This window comes from Pongo pygmaeus, chromosome 21, assembly GCF_028885625.2.
Source record: "Pongo pygmaeus isolate AG05252 chromosome 21, NHGRI_mPonPyg2-v2.0_pri, whole genome shotgun sequence".
NCBI classification, from domain to species: Eukaryota; Metazoa; Chordata; class Mammalia; order Primates; family Hominidae; genus Pongo; species Pongo pygmaeus.
The window spans coordinates 54,204,766-54,221,427 of record NC_072394.2 but is presented as its reverse complement, the minus strand read 5'-3'; the positions used below and the strand labels follow the sequence as shown (position 1 = coordinate 54,221,427).

General features: G+C 47.5%; 1 protein-coding gene across 3 annotated transcripts in view; it reads left to right on the top strand.

Annotated features, from left to right (window-relative positions):
• ATP9A (ATPase phospholipid transporting 9A (putative)) overlaps nt 1–15,854 on the top strand; it is a 174,864-nt gene extending 159,010 nt beyond the window's left edge. For 2 of the 3 annotated variants that reach the window (XM_054467116.2, XM_054467117.1), the window contains exons 24-28: nt 1,733–1,797; nt 3,257–3,365; nt 5,024–5,081; nt 7,615–7,818; nt 10,973–15,854. In XM_054467116.2, the coding sequence (XP_054323091.2) occupies nt 1,733–1,797; nt 3,257–3,365; nt 5,024–5,081; nt 7,615–7,818; nt 10,973–11,109 (573 nt within the window). In that variant the 3' untranslated portion in view covers nt 11,110–15,854. Of the gene's footprint in view, nt 1–1,732; nt 1,798–3,256; nt 3,366–5,023; nt 5,082–7,614; nt 7,819–10,972 lie in introns of those variants that run through there. The other variant, XR_008496086.2, reaches the window with a different exon arrangement.
• The last annotated feature ends 808 nt before the right edge of the window (nt 15,855–16,662 follow it).

Here is a 16,662-nt window from a genome sequence, read left to right as displayed (position 1 = left end):
GGGGTGATTTTATGTTTTAAATATCTATTGCAGTTGTGAGTAGGGGAGCCTTAAAGTGACTTTCATCAAAATGATCTAAACCCAAACAGCTGCTGTGGTTCACCAGACCACATCTGTACTTTTCTGTTAACTCACCAATTGAACAGGATAATGCTGTGGTTTTCATCATTGGGAGATTAATCAGCCCATTCTTGGACACACACAAAAGCTGGCCGGGATGAGCTGACTTCTTCAAAAACTGGATGTTACCATTAACATTGATGTAGAAAAAGAATTCCAGGATGAGGCATTGTTCTTTGTGCTAAAGAAAATGCCTTTAACCCCTGTCCACTGTGCTGAAAATGGCCAAGAGCAGCTCCCAGTTAGAATTGCACCGGGACATTAGTCTGTCAGAGAACGCAGTGTTTTTATTTTTCCCAAAGTGCTCTTGTCGAGTTGAAGACTTATGGTTAGGATGACCCTTTTAGAGGAAGGGGCTCCTGATACTGGTTTCGAAAGTAAACCACAGATTCTTGACATTTTTACGACCATCCTTCCTAAGCAGCGGCACAGCCTGGGTGAAAAGTCACTGGAAAAGTGGCTTTTCCGGCGCAGCCAGGGCGAACTGGGGCTTCCTGTGGCCATGGCGCTCAGGAGCACCTGCGCTCTGAGCTCTGTGCCGAGAAAGCACGTGTTTCTCACATGCTTTCTCTCTGTGTCCATTGAAGGTGCTCTGGGGAGCTAGCCGTGGTCTGATGTTATTTCTAATAACTAGGGTATCTCTGCCTTGCTTTCTTCTGCTTTCTAAAAGCTTTCAGGCAGCGTTTGTCTCTGGCCTTCCTTCAGCTTTATACGAATAGATATCAGCTTGGAGACCATGTTTCCTCTGTTAGCCCATAGAGGTCCAGAGACGGAGCTAACAGAGCTTCAAGCCTGATTGGATCTCCCCAGCCTATTCATCATTACCAGCAGCTAATATTTTCCAAAGCAGGAAGCAGACATTTCCGCGAGGGTTTGTAAATATCTTCATTGCTTTTGTCTAATTGCAAAAATAATCTGTCACCATGCTCTTTTCAAAAATTTCCCCAAATACCGAAACATGTAATATAAGAAGTGAAGCCTTCTCTGCCATCCCAGCCCCCGTAGACACTTCAGAAGCTCTTTTTCCGTATGTGTTTCCATACCTACGGCAGCTTGGTTAGCAGCGTGCATGCCTACAGAGGTGGGGATTCCGAGCTGTTTAGAAGTGTGCACTCTGTGGCCACAGCTGGGCTTGAGTCCTGCAGGGCTGTTTACCTGCTCAGCCTCCCCTTCTGTAAAGTGTGGGTGATAGTAGGACTTGATCCTGTGGGCTGCTCTGGAGATCAGCTGTGCTCATGTGCAAAGCATTCCTGGGTCCTGGAACTTAATAAATATTCACAACAGGCTGAGTAGACCCTGGAGCTGTAATACATCACCCTACCCAGGAATGATTCCTGGATTTGCTGCTTAGGAACTGTGTGGACTTGGGCAAGCCACGTACCCTCTCTGTGCCTCACTTTCTGCTTTGCGTAATGAGGATGATGAGAATCGTACCTACTTCATAGGGTTGTTGTTGATGTCGTGAGAATGAAATGAGCAAATCCATGTAAATACCTTACAGCAGTGCCGGTGCGGGTGAGTGTTATGTAAGTATCAGGTGTTATTTTTATTCTGTAAATGTAAGGGATTTTGTCATGACTTTTGGTGACATCCTCCTCTCTCCTTGGCGCAGGCTGTCTTTTCCTCCGTGTTTTACTTTGCCTCCGTCCCCCTCTATCAAGGATTCCTCATCATTGGGTAAGGAAATCCTGCCAAAGAATTAATTGTTTACAAAACCTTCTTCAAATGCTGCAACAGAGAGAAGAAACGTGGTGGAAAAATGCTTGGGTTCCCAAGCCACATTGGATTCCCAGCCCCAGCGAATGCAGGCCCAGCACCATGGTTTAGAACCTCCTTGAATTAACAAGGTTTTGAGCTGTTAAGCCCTTAACCAGATGGAGGAAGTGGAGTTGGAGATGTGTGTGGTGTGTTGCACTTTGCCATTTGTACCTGGTCTTGAAAAAATACTCCAGGGTTATCAGTTGTTTGAGGAGAGCAAGGTGAAAGGTTTGCAGACTTGGTGATTTCACTGGGGACTTAAGAAAAAGGGGTGGGGGATCTGAAAAATGCCCTCCTGGCCTGAACTGAGCCCAGTAGAAGTCCCGTCCTTGGAGCTCCAAGGAGGGCCAGAGTCCACTGCCTCGGGGACGTGCAAGTAACAGAGCTTGACTGCTGTGCCGCAGTGACAGAGATGGTGTCACTTGGGCCTTTGCAGCCCGCAAACCCACCCCCATTACTGACCTGGAACTTCAGGATGATCCTTCTGACCTTTTCAGAGAATGTGCTCAGTCTCTGAATCACCTAGGTAGGTGGAGTTTGGTTACCGAGTGCCCTAGATACAGACACACGCAGCTGAGGCCACTCCTGGTTATGAGGAGACGGAGGGTGTGGGAAGGTCAGCTGCGCTCTGGGGAGTCTCACAGAGTCCGCTCTCCATCCTACTGTGTTGGCTGATGAGCTCAGCCTGAGAGGAGGCACTAGAATTCTGCCTGCTTCTAACTGGAAAAGCGGGCTGTCTTTTGTCGGGTTCTGGAAGAGTACAAGAACATTACAGAATACAGTCAGGGGTTCCCTGAGCTGTGCGCCGTGCGACCTTCCATGGTCTGGTCCCATCTTCCCCGTGGGTCCTCATTTCCTCTTCCGTCGCCCTCAGCTCCAGTCCCACTGGCCTTATGGCTGTTCTTCAGACATGATAGCCACTCCCGCCTCAGTGCCTTTGCACTGGTGGTTCCTTCTCCCTGAAATGCTCTTCCTCCTGGGATTGGCTTGGCTGGCCCTCACCTTTTGTGGGTGTCCACTCAAATGTTCTGTTCCTCAGCCTCTAAAATTGTACCATCACCCCCCTCCCCACACACACACGTACGTCTTATTTCCTCTACCCCATTATATTTTTCTCTTTAGCACTTCTCTAACACATGGAATTTACCTAATTTATTTGTTTATTGACTCGCTGACCAGGATGAAAGCTCTTAAGGGCAGACATTTTTGTCCATTTTTCCTCATGGGTTTCTGGTGCTTACAGCCAGCCCCGGAGCATAATAGACAAGCAGTAAATATTTGTTAGAGGCATGGTTGGGACTTGGGTGCTGGAGGCTGGCACAGCACATAGCTCCTATCGCGTCAGCCAGGTCTTACCTATGGCGGTTTTCTCTCCCAGGTACTCCACGATTTACACCATGTTTCCTGTGTTTTCTCTGGTCCTGGACAAAGATGTCAAGTCGGAAGTTGCCATGCTGTATCCTGAGCTCTACAAGGATCTTCTGAAGGTTCTGTTAGCTTCTCAGTCCCTCCTTCCTCCCTTCCTCCTTCCTCCTTCCTCCTTCCTCCCTTCCTCCTTTCCTCCTTCCTCCCTTCCTCCTTCCTCCCTTCCTCCTTCCTCCCTTCCTCCTTCCTCCCTTCCTCCTTCCTCCCTTCCTCCTTCCTCCCTTCCTCCTTCCTCCTTCCTCCCTTCCTCCTTCCTCCCTTCCTCCTTCCTCCCTTCCTCCTTCCTCCCTTCCTCCTTCCTCCTACCTCCCTTCCTCCCTTCCTCCTTCCTCCCTTCCTCCCTCCCTCCCTTCTCCCTCCCTCCTTCCTCCCTTCCTCCTTCCTCCCTTCCTCCCTTCCTCCTTCCTCCCTTCCTCTCTTCCTCCCTTCCTCCTTCCTCCCTTCCTCCCTTCCTCCCTTCCTCCCTTCCTCCCTCCCTCCCTTCCTCCCTCCCTCCCTCCCTCCTTCCTCCCTCCCTCCTTCCTCCCTCCCTCCTTCCTCCCTCCCTCCTTCCTCCCTCCCTCCTTCCTCCCCCCCTCCTCCCCCCCTCCTTCCTCCCTCCCTCCTTCCTCCCTCCCTCCTTCCTCCCTCCCTCCTTCCTCCCTCCCTCCTTCCTCCCTCCCTCCTTCCTCCCTTCCTCCTTCCTCCCTCCCTCCTTCCTCCCTCCCTCCTTCCTCCCTCCCTCCTTCCTCCTTCCCTCCTTCCTCCCTTCCTCCTTTCCTCCCTTCCTCCCTTCCTCCCTTCCTCCTTTCCTCCCTTCCTCCTTTCCTCCCTTCCTCCTTTCCTCCTTTCCTTTTCCCTTCCTTCCCTCCCTCCCTGCGTTGTTTCTTTGAATTTATTTCACACAGACCCTCCATTTCTGATTTGAACACACTTGAACTGGTAGCTTTCTTACTTTGGGGGGGGAGGTGTGGGAGTTTACATTTTGTCTTAAAGCAGTAATGTATTCACTGGTATAAAGAACGTGAAAGAGTACAGTAATAGATAAACTGAAAACAAGACAACTCACGACTTGCAAAAAGCCCCTGACAGTTCCACTTTGCAGCTGCAACTTAACTTTTGCTCCTAGAGATGTTCTTGTGTACACTTCCAAAAAGTGTGTGGTGGCGTGTGCCTAGGCATGTGTATAATTTTATTTGTCTTCAAGGGTTTTTTACCCAAGGGAAGATCTATTCCCATTTAATGTTAATTTTAATGTTAATTCTTTTGTTTGTTTGTTTTTGAGACTAATTCTCACTCTGTCACCCAGGCTGGAGTGCAGTGGCTCGATCTCGGCTCACTACAACATCCACCTCCTGGGTTCAAGCAATTCTCCTGCTTCAGCCTCCCGAGTAGCTGGGATTACAGGCGTGCACCACCATGCCTGGCTAATTTTTGTATCTTTAGTAAACAGGAGGTTTCACCATGTTGGCCAGGCTGGTCTCGAACTCCTGACCTCAAGTGATCCACTTGCCTCAGCCTTCCACAGTGCTGGGATTACAGGTGTGAGCCACCGTGCCTGGCCAATTCTTTTTTTAAAGAAATAGTTCCTCCAGTGTGTTCAGATGTGTGCGAGCCACTTTATTGATGAAGACAAATGGGTTGCCTTATCTCGTTAGTGGGAGAATAACGTGAACGCTGATGGCATGCTGCGTGAGCCCCCCACGAAACCGGCTCTAACCTTTCTCTGTCTCTCATTCAGGGACGGCCGTTGTCCTACAAGACATTCTTAATATGGGTTTTGATTAGCATCTATCAAGGTAAGGATGAGTGGAGACACCTGTTTGTCTTGTGCTCTGGCACTGACTCAGGGTGTCCCCTTCTTGGCTGTAGAACAAGAAGAGAAGAAACGAATCTGAAATAGCAGGAAGGAGGGTGGCAGTGGGACCCAGGGGAGACCCTGCTCACCCTGTATACGGACTTGAACATCAGACATGCGCAGTGCTGCTGTCTGAGAAATGAGGTGGTGAAGCCAGAGGAAGGCAGTGGACAGTAATCAAAGCCTGCGGGGCTGCTCCACTCACGAGGCAAAAAGCGGATGCTTTCTGGGATGTTCTGAAACATTTTCTGAGAGTCAGGTCAAGTCGTAGTTTTGGAAAAACATGTTTACCTCAGTGGCCTCCAGAGGGGGTCTCCCAGACTGTGGAGGCATTGTAAGATGACCTATTGGAATATAAGAAGAAAATAGCAAAACTTCTGTTTGTATTTATTTTTTCTAACTCTTTTAAATTTACATGTATATATATATATTTTTATTTATTTATATATTTTTGAGACACAGGGCAAAGCCACCATGCCCAGAATCCTTTTTTAGTATTTCTATTTTTATGTATGTTTTGTAGTGCACATAATAGATTTTATATACTTATAAAATATATTTTATATAATATGTAGAAACAGAGTGAGACCCTGGGCGGCGGAGGGTCTCTGTTGCTCAGGCTGGAGTGCAGTGGAGCAATCACGGCTCGCTGTAGTCTCGACTTCCCCAGGCTCAGGTGATCCCCCCACCTCAGCCTTCTGCGTCTGGGACCACAGGTGTACACCACCACCAAATCAGTTGCCAAATCAGTTCATTTCTTCCCAGTGGACTGTGAGCCACGAGTCCCTGCAGGTCCAGCAAGATGATCCCATGTTGTGCTGTGGATCCCATCGGGTGCTGACACGGGCTTTAATTCCTGCCTAGAAACCTGTTTCTAGTTCAGCATCATAGACTACAGGTGTACACCACCACACCCGGCTAATTTTTGTATTTTTTGTAGAGATGAGGTCTCACCATGTTGCACAGGCTGATCTCAAACTCCTGGACTCAAGCAATTCTCTTGCCTCAGCCTCACAAAGTGTTGGGATTACAGGCATGAGCCACTGTGCCCGGAATCCTCACTCTTTTTTAGTATTTCCATTTTTATGTATGTTTTGTAGTGCGTATAATATATTTGTGAAATGGTCCTAATATTTCTATATACCTGGATAGGTACACATATATAACTTACAAATAAACATGTATATTTGGGGATTATTATTATTATTATTACTATTCTGAGATGGAGTTTTGCTCTTTTGTCCAGGCTGGAGTGCAGTGGCGCGATTTTGGCTCACTGCAACCTCCACCTTACGGTTTCAAGCGATTCTCCTGCCTCAGCCTCCCGAATAACTGGGATTACAGGCGCCCGCCTAATTTTAGTATTTTTAGTAGAGGTGGGGGTTTCACCATGTTGGCCAGGCTGGTCTCGAACTCCTGACCTCGTGATCCGCCCACCTCGGCCTCCCAAAGTGTTGAGATTACAGGCGTAAGCCACCGCGACTGGCTGGGGTTTATTATTTTTTAAAAAACTAAATTTACTGTTCATGTCACCTATTGGGGTTTATTCTTTTTTTTTTTTTTTTTTTTTTTTTAAACAGAGTCTTGCTGTATCACCCAGGCTGGAGTGCAGTGGCACGATCTCGGCTTACTGCAACTTCCACCTCCCAGGTTTAAGCAATTCTCGCGCCTCAGCCTCCCGAGTAGCTGGGACTACAGGCATGTGCTTCCACGCCCGGCTAATTTTTGTATTTCTAGTAGAGACAGGGTTTTGCCATGGTGGCTAGTCTGGTCTTGAACACCTGGCCTCCAGTGATCCGCCTGCCTCAGCCTCCCAAAGTGCTGATTACAGGTGTGAGTCACCACATCATTTTATTTTTTATTTTATTTTTTTTGAGACCGGGTCTCACTCTGTCACCCCGGCTGGAGTGCAGTGGTACAATCTCGGCTCACTGTAACCTCCATCTCCCAGGCTCAAGTGATCCTCCCACCTCAGCCTCCTAAGTAGCTGGGACTACAGGTGCATGCCACCACGCCTGGCTAATTTTTGTTTTTTTTTTTAGAGATGGGCTTTCACCATGTTGCCCAAGCTGGTCTCAAACTCCTGGGCTCAAGCAGTCTGCCCACCTTGGCCTCCCAAAGCAAGGGGATTCCAGGCATGAGCCACTGTGCCTGGCCGCGGCTCCATCATTTTAAATATTATATTTAACTTTCTATTTCTTTCATCAACTCTAGATACTCTCCCTCCCTGCCTGCCTGCCTTTTTTCTTCCTTTTTCTCACTTTGTAGTTAAAGATTATTTATCCTACAAGGTCAAAGAGGAAAATCAGAAAACCATAGGTTCAGACCTGCATGAAGCACCAGTCATGAACCTCATGTAACAAGTGATGTCTTTCATGTCTAAATGAAAAATGCGGAAAGGAGCCAGGTGTAGGCGAGCAGGGCGTGGCCTTCGCGGGGAGGGTGAGAGGAACACCCTTCTCTGGCGTTTGCAGGGAGCACCATCATGTACGGGGCGCTGCTGCTGTTTGAGTCGGAGTTCGTGCACATTGTGGCCATCTCCTTCACCTCGCTGATCCTCACCGAGCTGCTCATGGTGGCACTGACCATCCAGACCTGGCACTGGCTCATGACAGTGGCCGAGCTGCTCAGCCTGGCCTGCTACATCGCCTCCCTGGTGTTCTTACACGAGTTCATCGGTAAGACCCCTGAATGCTTAAACCCCGTCCATCACCCCCAGTGAATCTGGCCCAGAGGTCTCACTGCCGTATGAGGGAAGGGGGGTTCCCAGCTCTCGGCCTGGGCTCTTCCTCCAGCAGTCCTTCCCGCTCAGCTGTCCGCGTTTTCTTACAGGTGTTCTCTAGGGACAGGTGGTAGTTGTGCTTCGGGGTGTGAAATTGAGGACAGAGGGCGTGATTGCAGTAGACAGTGTTTTTCTTTTTCTTTTTGAGTCGGAGTCTTGCTCTGTCACCTTTTTTGGGTCACAAAATCTTTTTGTTCCCATGAAATCGTAATCTGAAGTCCAATCTATGAAGCTGATAAAAGGGGACTTGTGATGGCAAAGTGGCATTGCTGGGAGGTGCCGAGCCCCAGAACCTTGCCCGTGCAGCTCTTCCTTGCTGCTGTGTCCTGATAGAGCTCCCGAGGGACTCCAGGGATCTCAGGATAAAATCTGCTGCTCCGCACAGAAACCAAGTGCTGAAGGTACTCGCCAGTTCCGTAGACGTGGGAGCACCTGCCGTGTGCCAGGATTATGGTGGCAGATGAGGTGGACGGGCTCGCCAGGGAGCTGCCCTTCTCGTTGGGAACACACAATAAACACACATAAGTGAGTGTGAGCACAGGAGTATCAGATGTGATCAAAGTTACCAAGAGAGAAAAATGGACTGAGGTGCTAGATGCCCAGGCACACCCCAAATAAAAAATGTTATGGAGGCCAGGCACAGTGGCTCACACCTATAATCCCAGCACTTTGGGAGGCTGAGGCGGGTGGATCGTGAGGTCAGGAGTTCGAGACCGATGTGGCCAACATGGTGAAACCCCATCTCTACTAAAAATGCAAAAATCAGCAGGGCGTGGTGGCACACACCTGTAGTCCCGGCTACTTGGGTGGCTGAGGCAGAAGAATCGCCTGAACCCGGGAGGCGAAGGTTGCAGTGAGCTGAGATCGCGCCACTGCACTCCAGCCTGGGCGACAGAGTAAGACCCCATTTCTAAATAAATAAATAAATAAATAAAATGTTATGGGAATTTAGAGATGGGGGAGTGTTGGCATCATCCTAAGATGGGGTGGTGGCGGATTTCTCTGACCTCAGTAGTGATTCCAGGTACTCTTGGGCTTGTCCAGTGTCAGCCACTGTCTCTAGATGAACAAGCCTGGCTTCATCACTCTTCCATGCTAACCTCACTTGCTTTGCCATATCAGTTCATCTCTTCCCAATTGATTTAGCCACAAGTCTCTGCAGGGCCACCAAGATGACCCCATGCTGTGCTACGGACCCCATCAGGTGCTGACACGGGCTTTAATTCCTGTCTAGAAACCTGGTTCTAGTTCAACTAGAACTTGCAACACGAGCATAGTTCAGATGATCCAGCATTTTCTGTGTTGTGCTGCGGTTATGACAACCCCCTCATGCCCCATCCTCCGTGGGAAACCTGCAGGGCCCGGGCTCTCTAGCAATGGCCCATCCCTTGCTCCTTTGCCCCAGGCCTTCTCAGTGGGGGTGATGTGGCCCCCACCACCTGGGGAACAAACATTGGGGGGTATGAACAAACCCTAATCTTTTACGTATGAAGGAGATGTATATATAATATTATAAACAGATACACAGTATACCTGTGACATTAACGTTTCATAGAGGTGGTCAATTAGGAGAAGAAGAAAAGTCTAAAAACGTTCCTTAAGGGGCAATAACAAGAAAAAGGCAGAGAAACTCGACCTTACCCTGGAAGCATCTTCGATCGCGGCTCTTTTGCCAGCTTCCAAAGCTCCTTAAGAAGGTTTTAGTCAGGGTAAAGGAAACATCCACTGAAAAGTAAAGGTTTCACAGTTGCGGCCCCAGTTTCTAGAAAGGATTTGTGAGCATTTACCGTGCGCTCCAGGAACTAAAGGATCATCCCTGTGAAACGTCGAGTTTTAAAGCAGTTTCACCCTTGTCACTAGTCCCTAGAAAGCGTTTTGTGAGACCTACTATATGCTCAAAGGCTTGGGCCTGAGGTGGTCGCAGAGTTGTGGCCCCTGCTCAGGAAGCTCAGCTTGTTTTTGATGGGGACACACCACAGGACCGGTTCAGAGGTGTAGAAAAACCACAGGGTGAGTTGAACCTTGGGCCTGGCACTTAGTAGGTGCTGCCTCAGTGCCAGCTGCATTTCAGCATCCTGTGCTCAGAAAGTGGGGAAGGGGCTTATTCTGGTTTCTGCTATATTGAAAGCCACAAACTGTCACTCCTCTCTTAAGAAAACCTCATAACAGGGTTTATAAAACTGCAGCAGGAAAGGCAGTATGCCCGCCCCCCGCCCCCCCCACCTTCCATCAGAGTCCCTGAGGGTCAGCTTAAGCCTTTGTCTGACAAGGGGGTCTGAACACTTTGCACCATGACCCAGATTCACCCTGTGGCTTTCTGCGACCATCACTGGAAGCAGAGGGTGCATTTGAATGTCACTTTCCACTCGCCAGTGGCCGGGACTTAGAAAGAAAGACTCTCCAACTGTTAGACAACACCAAATCAAAAGCATCTCTGAGTTTTCTTTCCCTGTAATTTTCTTTCTTTCTTTTTTTCTCTTTTTTTTTTGAGACAGTGTCTTACTCTGTTGCCCCGGGTGGAGTGCAGTGGTGCAATCTTGGCTCACTGCACCCTCAAGCTCCCCGGGCTCAAATGATCCTCCCACCTCAGCCTCCCGAATAGCTGGGAATATAGGCATGCACCACCGCGCCTGGCTAATTTTTGTATTTTTTGTAGAGACGGGGTTTTGCTATGTTGCCCAGGCTTGTCTCAAACTCCTGGGTTCAAGTCTTCTGTCCGCCTTGGCCTCCCAGAGTGTTGGGATTAAGGTATGAGCCACTGCATCTGGTGGCCCCCATAGTTTTCTTCTCCTGGGTGTTGAAAGTAGCATTTCACTATCAGGAAGCTACAGAAGAGAGAGCGAGGAAAATCAAGCTGGCGGTGCTGTGTGCTCTTAGCCATGGTACCTTCCCTTACAGTCCATGGAGGAAGAGGGCCCAGTGCCAGGAGGCTGTGGGTTTGTGACGGGAGATGACTTTCCTTTTTGATAGTTGTGACGCCTGTTTCTGGACCCCATGCGCCTTCCGGAATATTCCTGCCTGCTCACTGCTGTCTTCCCGTTTGCTTGCAGATGTGTACTTCATCGCCACCTTGTCATTCTTGTGGAAAGTGTCCGTCATCACTCTGGTCAGCTGCCTCCCCCTCTATGTCCTCAAGTACCTGCGAAGACGGTTCTCTCCCCCCAGCTACTCAAAGCTCACATCGTAGGCCGTGCACTCGCTGGAGGGGGCCCTGGTCTCCGCGCTTCCCTGATGGACAGAGCTCAAGTTCCATTTATATTAACCGCCACCTGTGGATTTTGCAGTAATTGCTAACATGTGCAGTTTTAATGGGAAGAGGCTCTGCGCCTAAATGAAGTCCTAACGCTGCATCAACGGGAGGGAGGGTCCTAAAAGAGACCCATCTGGGCCTGTCTGAACCCCTTGTTCTTCATGTTTGGGTGAATGTGAATATGTTAAAGCTGGTTGGCTCAGCTGGGAGATTTATATGGGTCACTGTGCGAGCTTCCTTATGACTTGAATTTTGTTGTCACATGATAAAAGTTTCCGTGTAGCTGAAGGTTGTAGAAGGCTTGTGTTTTTTTTTTTTTTTTTTTTTTTTTTAACAGTCCTAACGTGTATGTACTCTTTATGTCTTTCTTGCTCTTACAAAGAGGTGTCAGAAAAATAGAAAGCTCTTGGTGTCAGTTTGGGAGGAAAAGACAGTGACATTTGGTAAAAAGTTATCCACACAATAATCTCCATTCGGAAATGCTCGGTATCGTCTCCAGCCAGCCCTGCTTATCCAGGTTACACTGGATTCCGGGATCGTAACCAGTAAATGAGAGGAGAGGGAGAGAGAGTGTTCTAAATCCAATCTGTTATCCTTGATCTGATTCAGCATCTATAGTGCGTGAGTTAACTTCACCTGCCACCTCGTAAAAGAATTTCAGAGGTGTGATCCCGCTTTATTGGGACCTGGTAACAATTACAAAGCCAGTGGCTGTTTGAGAATGACCTCAAACATTTTCAGCAGAGTTGTTTTAGCAGGAAACGTGCCACTGAATGGCCCCTAAATGTGTCGACAGTGTGATAAGAGACTCAACTAATTCTTTAGACAACATGGCAGATGTGACTCAGATCCTCCAAGACCAAAGCAGAAAGGTCAGGGGGCTGGGACTCTTCTCTTCCATAGAAGCCTGTTTCCTGTTAGGAGGCATAATGGAAGATGACCCCACAAAGGCAGAGGCATCTTTCAGAAACAACATTGGTGGCAGCTTTCAGAACAAGGAACCCCTGGTGGGAGGACGCCCAAGCTGCAGCTTTGGGATCTGGGATCTGTTCCACTGCCGGCAGATTTCAAGGGGAACTTGCTGAAAGGCAGCCAGTGGTGAAGATTTCTCCCCTCCCAGGATGGACTACATGTGTGCATGTTTCTTATAAAGCTGTGGCTGCTTGTTTCAGAGGAAGGGAGTTTGCAGTCGCTGGACGTGGTAGAGCAAGGCATTCTTGGGTTTTCAAGTCACTTCTTGCAGAAGCCACATATGCATGCCATAAGGGTTAAGTTGGTGGATCTTTAAGAGCCAAGTGTGGTTGAGATCCTGGATTTGCGTTTACTTCTTGATGAGTACATATCCTTCAAACCCTGCGCCTGGCGCTACTTCTGCGTGCTTCAGAGATGTACATTACAGCCTGGTTTCTGATGCCTACTAACTCCTGCTCTTGGAGAGCTGGAGACACGAGGATCAGAGAGTCCCTTGCCTTTGGAGCACTCTTGATAAGCTTTTGTATTTTGTGTTGTTCTTTTAAAACGTTCTAGAATGACTTTACGTTGCAGATAACTGATAAATTGGCTGTTGACACCACATCTATTTTGTCTTACGATTCTGCAGTTTTGCAGTACTTTTCTCTATCTGATTCAGCCATTTCTGCCAGAGGGAAAAGGTCAGCAGAAAAGATGTATTGAATGAATAGTTAAGGATAGGATCTTGTCCAAACATTTCAGAAAGATTGAGCAAATCTGACGTCTTCATTGAGTGAGTTTCTGTGTTTTCAAAGGTGGAGGAGAAAGTTGTGCTGGAAGTTTTTAAGTCTCTGTTTTCTTGGGAGTCAGTCTGTAACACTGGGAAGTCTTAAGATAGCCCCGTTTGGAGTTTGCAGACCCTGAACCTGGCTCTGTAACACCGGGAAGTCTTAAGATAGTCCCGTTTAGAGTTTGCAGACGCTGAACCTGGCTCTGTAACGCTGGGAAGTCTTAAGATAGTCCCGTTTAGACTTTGCAGACCCTGTACCTGGCTTTGCTTGGAGATTCGGGATGCTGGCTCCTGCAGGCAGGACGTGTGGGAGCCTCGTCAGGAAGTTTTAGAGGTTTCCAGCAGAAACAGAATGAGGATGGTCTCCGTGGCCTTTTCCTTAATTCTCAATTTTGATTGAGGTGCACAAGTTGACTTTTAAAGCCAACAATTAAGATACTGATTGACATCTTCAAGGGAGAATGCTCCCAGGAGGGGCTGAAGAAGCCATAGCTGGAAGTGGAAGGTACTCGTCAGTGTTCTCCACAAACCTTTTTACTCTGTTGTCTCAGCCTCACTGGGGCGGAGGCGGTCAAGGGTGAGAAGGACCAAAACTCAAGTGCAAACTACCACGTCGTTGGCCCATCCCATCCGTGAGCAGCTGGCTGATGCCATTCACTGGACGCTGCCTGAGCACCTAGGAATGCACACACCGTGCTTCTCAAACACTGGAGATGCAAAGGCAGGAGGATGCAGTCCGGTGAGAGGACACGATCTTTACCTGCACAATCAGACTGTAAACCCAGCAGAGAACCCCAGGGGCGCCTGGGCACTTCCCGGAGGTCGTCTTAGTTGTGGTGGGGAAGACAAAGAAATAAGCAAACAAGAAACTAGAGTTACTGTACAAGAAACTCTCCTGAGTTTGTAAACCTTAAGCATAAGGATTCAGTTGACCTTTTTCTTGGTTCATCAATCTGGAAAGAACTTACATAAAGCGCCATTGACACTGTCACCTGGGAGCTCCATGGGCCTTAAGTCTTTGACAGCCAATTTAATTTGAGGTCAGAGGGCCTTGAGGTACACAGTCAGCACTGTTTGAACAATTTTCCTGAAAGCAAAACTCACAGCTCCCTGCGCCCTCTGACAACACTAGCTATTTCTGCCAGAGTAAGAACTTCTATTACTATTTTATTATTGTTCATACGTTTTTTGATGATGGTTGTGTGACAGGGGGCAGCAGGATCTATTTGGTTTCTTTTTCTCCCCCCACCTCCTTCCTTTTTATCTCTTTTTTTTCTCTGAGAAAATCACCAGACTAGTTTCTCCATCTTGAGTAATTTCTTATATGGGACAGTTTTGATCCTCATTTTGAAAGCATGCGTGTGCACATGTGTGTTGCCTGTGGTGCCAGGTGAGACAGGTGGCACTAACTCCAGCTGCTTGGAAGGCATCCCGGGAGCATCTTAAAGTTGGAGCAGACCTCCAACTTTTCCAGCCCCTGGGGCCAGTAGACCACGTGCTGGAGTTAGCATTGTAAAATTCCCATCCCGGTTCCGCTCCCCTGGAGTGAAACTCTTTTTTTTTTTGTGACAGTAAATCTTAAAAATCATTGTCTCTTTATGAACATTTCCTCAGTTTCTTCTCTGCTGAAAATGTAAGCCATGCTACTTTTTAATGTATTTTGAATTTTGTGCTCATTGGAAATTGATATGCTAATGTCTCTCCCACCCCCTGCCAGACTTTCCTTTTTATACTTTGTCTTGTTTTTACTAGGGTAGGCTGGGCATGCGTGCATGCCTTTAGGGCAGCATTTTAAACCTTTGCCAGAATTGCAAATGGGACATGTACATTCTTCTGCTCCATCCTACTTAAACACCTATCAGCTATTTTGATCTTTAACCTTTTCTGTATGTTTGAAGTGTGTGGGGGGGGTGTGTGTGTGTGTGTGTGAAAGAAAGCGAGAGAATGATATCATCTAAAGTTTTTTGAAGAATTGTTTGATTTTCATTGCATTAAAATTCGATCACTCCCAACTTTTTCATTTAAAAAAAATATACAAAGAGGTTTGTAAATACAACAGATTTTTTTCTCCCCCTTCTTTTAATGTACAGCTTTTTTGCCACTTATATATACCTAAAATATTCCCATGAATTATGTCCAGTTCTTCTTGGAAAAAAATATGTTTTTGAATGGAACTGCAAATCATCCTGCAGCGTGAGCAGCTCCTCCACCTGGAGCTCCGAAGCATCTTCTCAGGCCAAAGCGGCGTTACCCGTGAATCTGTCTTCTCCGCCACAGCCTGGTTTGAGGAGCAGTCTATTAATATAGCTGGGCCGTGTCAGTGACTGTTGTGTTTGTGGGGTCAGGTGGGGGCCATGGTATTTGCAAAAAAACAAATTATGGCTAATTTATTATTTTGTTGCAGTGGGGTTAACTGTAAACTCATGTAAGAGTCCGTGATTTCCTCATTAGTTGATGTCTCTCTCTGTAATCCGCATTGCAAATTTTCACCAGGACAGCGTTTTTTGATTAGAGGGGAGCTCTGGCACAGTAGGCTTTAATTTAGCAGGAACTTCCAGATGATTTAAATTCTCGATGCTGTGATGACACACATGTGATCTTTCGTGTTTCTGAGCGACTCTACTTTCATTGTTTGCCAGCGTGGCTCGTTGCTGTTGCCCAATAAAGCTTGTGTACGTTCTGCCTTGGGGGATTATTTTAATTTGTACAGAAACATGAATTCTGGTGTCAAAATGAGGACTTTTTATTATAATGTTCCTATTTCCTCTTTATTTCATGGTACGTGAAATGTAAAGAAAACTCCAGTTCAAAAAATTATTTTGATTATGGCAAAAAAAAAACCCAAATCAATGCATGTTATGTATTATTCTGTACTATTGTCCATCCCAGACGTGTCAGAATTTCAAAAGGTGATAGATATAAATGGAAAATAAGATGAAAACTATAAGCTTCATATTGTATTTCTATACACGGTCGTTGATGACTGGAATCTTTTTTTTTTTAATCAAGGGATGGAACATTTAGGAACAGTCAGTTAAGTTTTAGGCAGAAAAAATTTTTAAGGTTCGGCGCAGTGGCTCACGCCTGTAATCCCAGCTTTGAGAGACCAAGGCAGGAGGATTGCTTGAGCCCGGAGTTTGAGACCAGCCTGGGTAACATGGTGAAACTCATGTACAAAAAAATACAAGAAAACGAGCTGGGTGTACTGGCTCAAGCCTGTGGTCCCAGCGACTTGGGAAGCTGAGGTGGAACAATCACCTGAGCCTCGGAGGTCGAGGCTGCAGTGAGTCGTGATTGTGCCACTGCACTCCTGCCTGGGCGACAGAGCAAGACTCTGTCTCAAAACAAAACAAAACAAAAAAAGCTTTTGTGTAGGAAGTAGTTGAAATCAATCGGGTGATTTTTGTCCCTTGGGGGACGCATGGCAGTATGAAGACCTTTTCAGTTGTTACAACTCGGGGAAGAGGAGTGTTACAGGCAAGGGATGCTGCCAAACACCCTGTGATTCACAGGGTGGCCCCCACAACAGAGCGCAAAGTGTCAAAAGTGCCAACATTGAGAAACCCTAATTATTATTTTTTTTGAGGTGGAGTCTTGCCCTGTTATCCAGGCTGCAATGCAGTGGTGCAATCTTGGCTCACTGCAACCTCCGCCTCCCAGGTTCAGGGGATTCTCCTGCTTCAGCCTTCTGAGTAGCTGGGCCTGCCACCACACCCGGTTAAGTTTTGTATCTTTAGTAGAGACGGGGT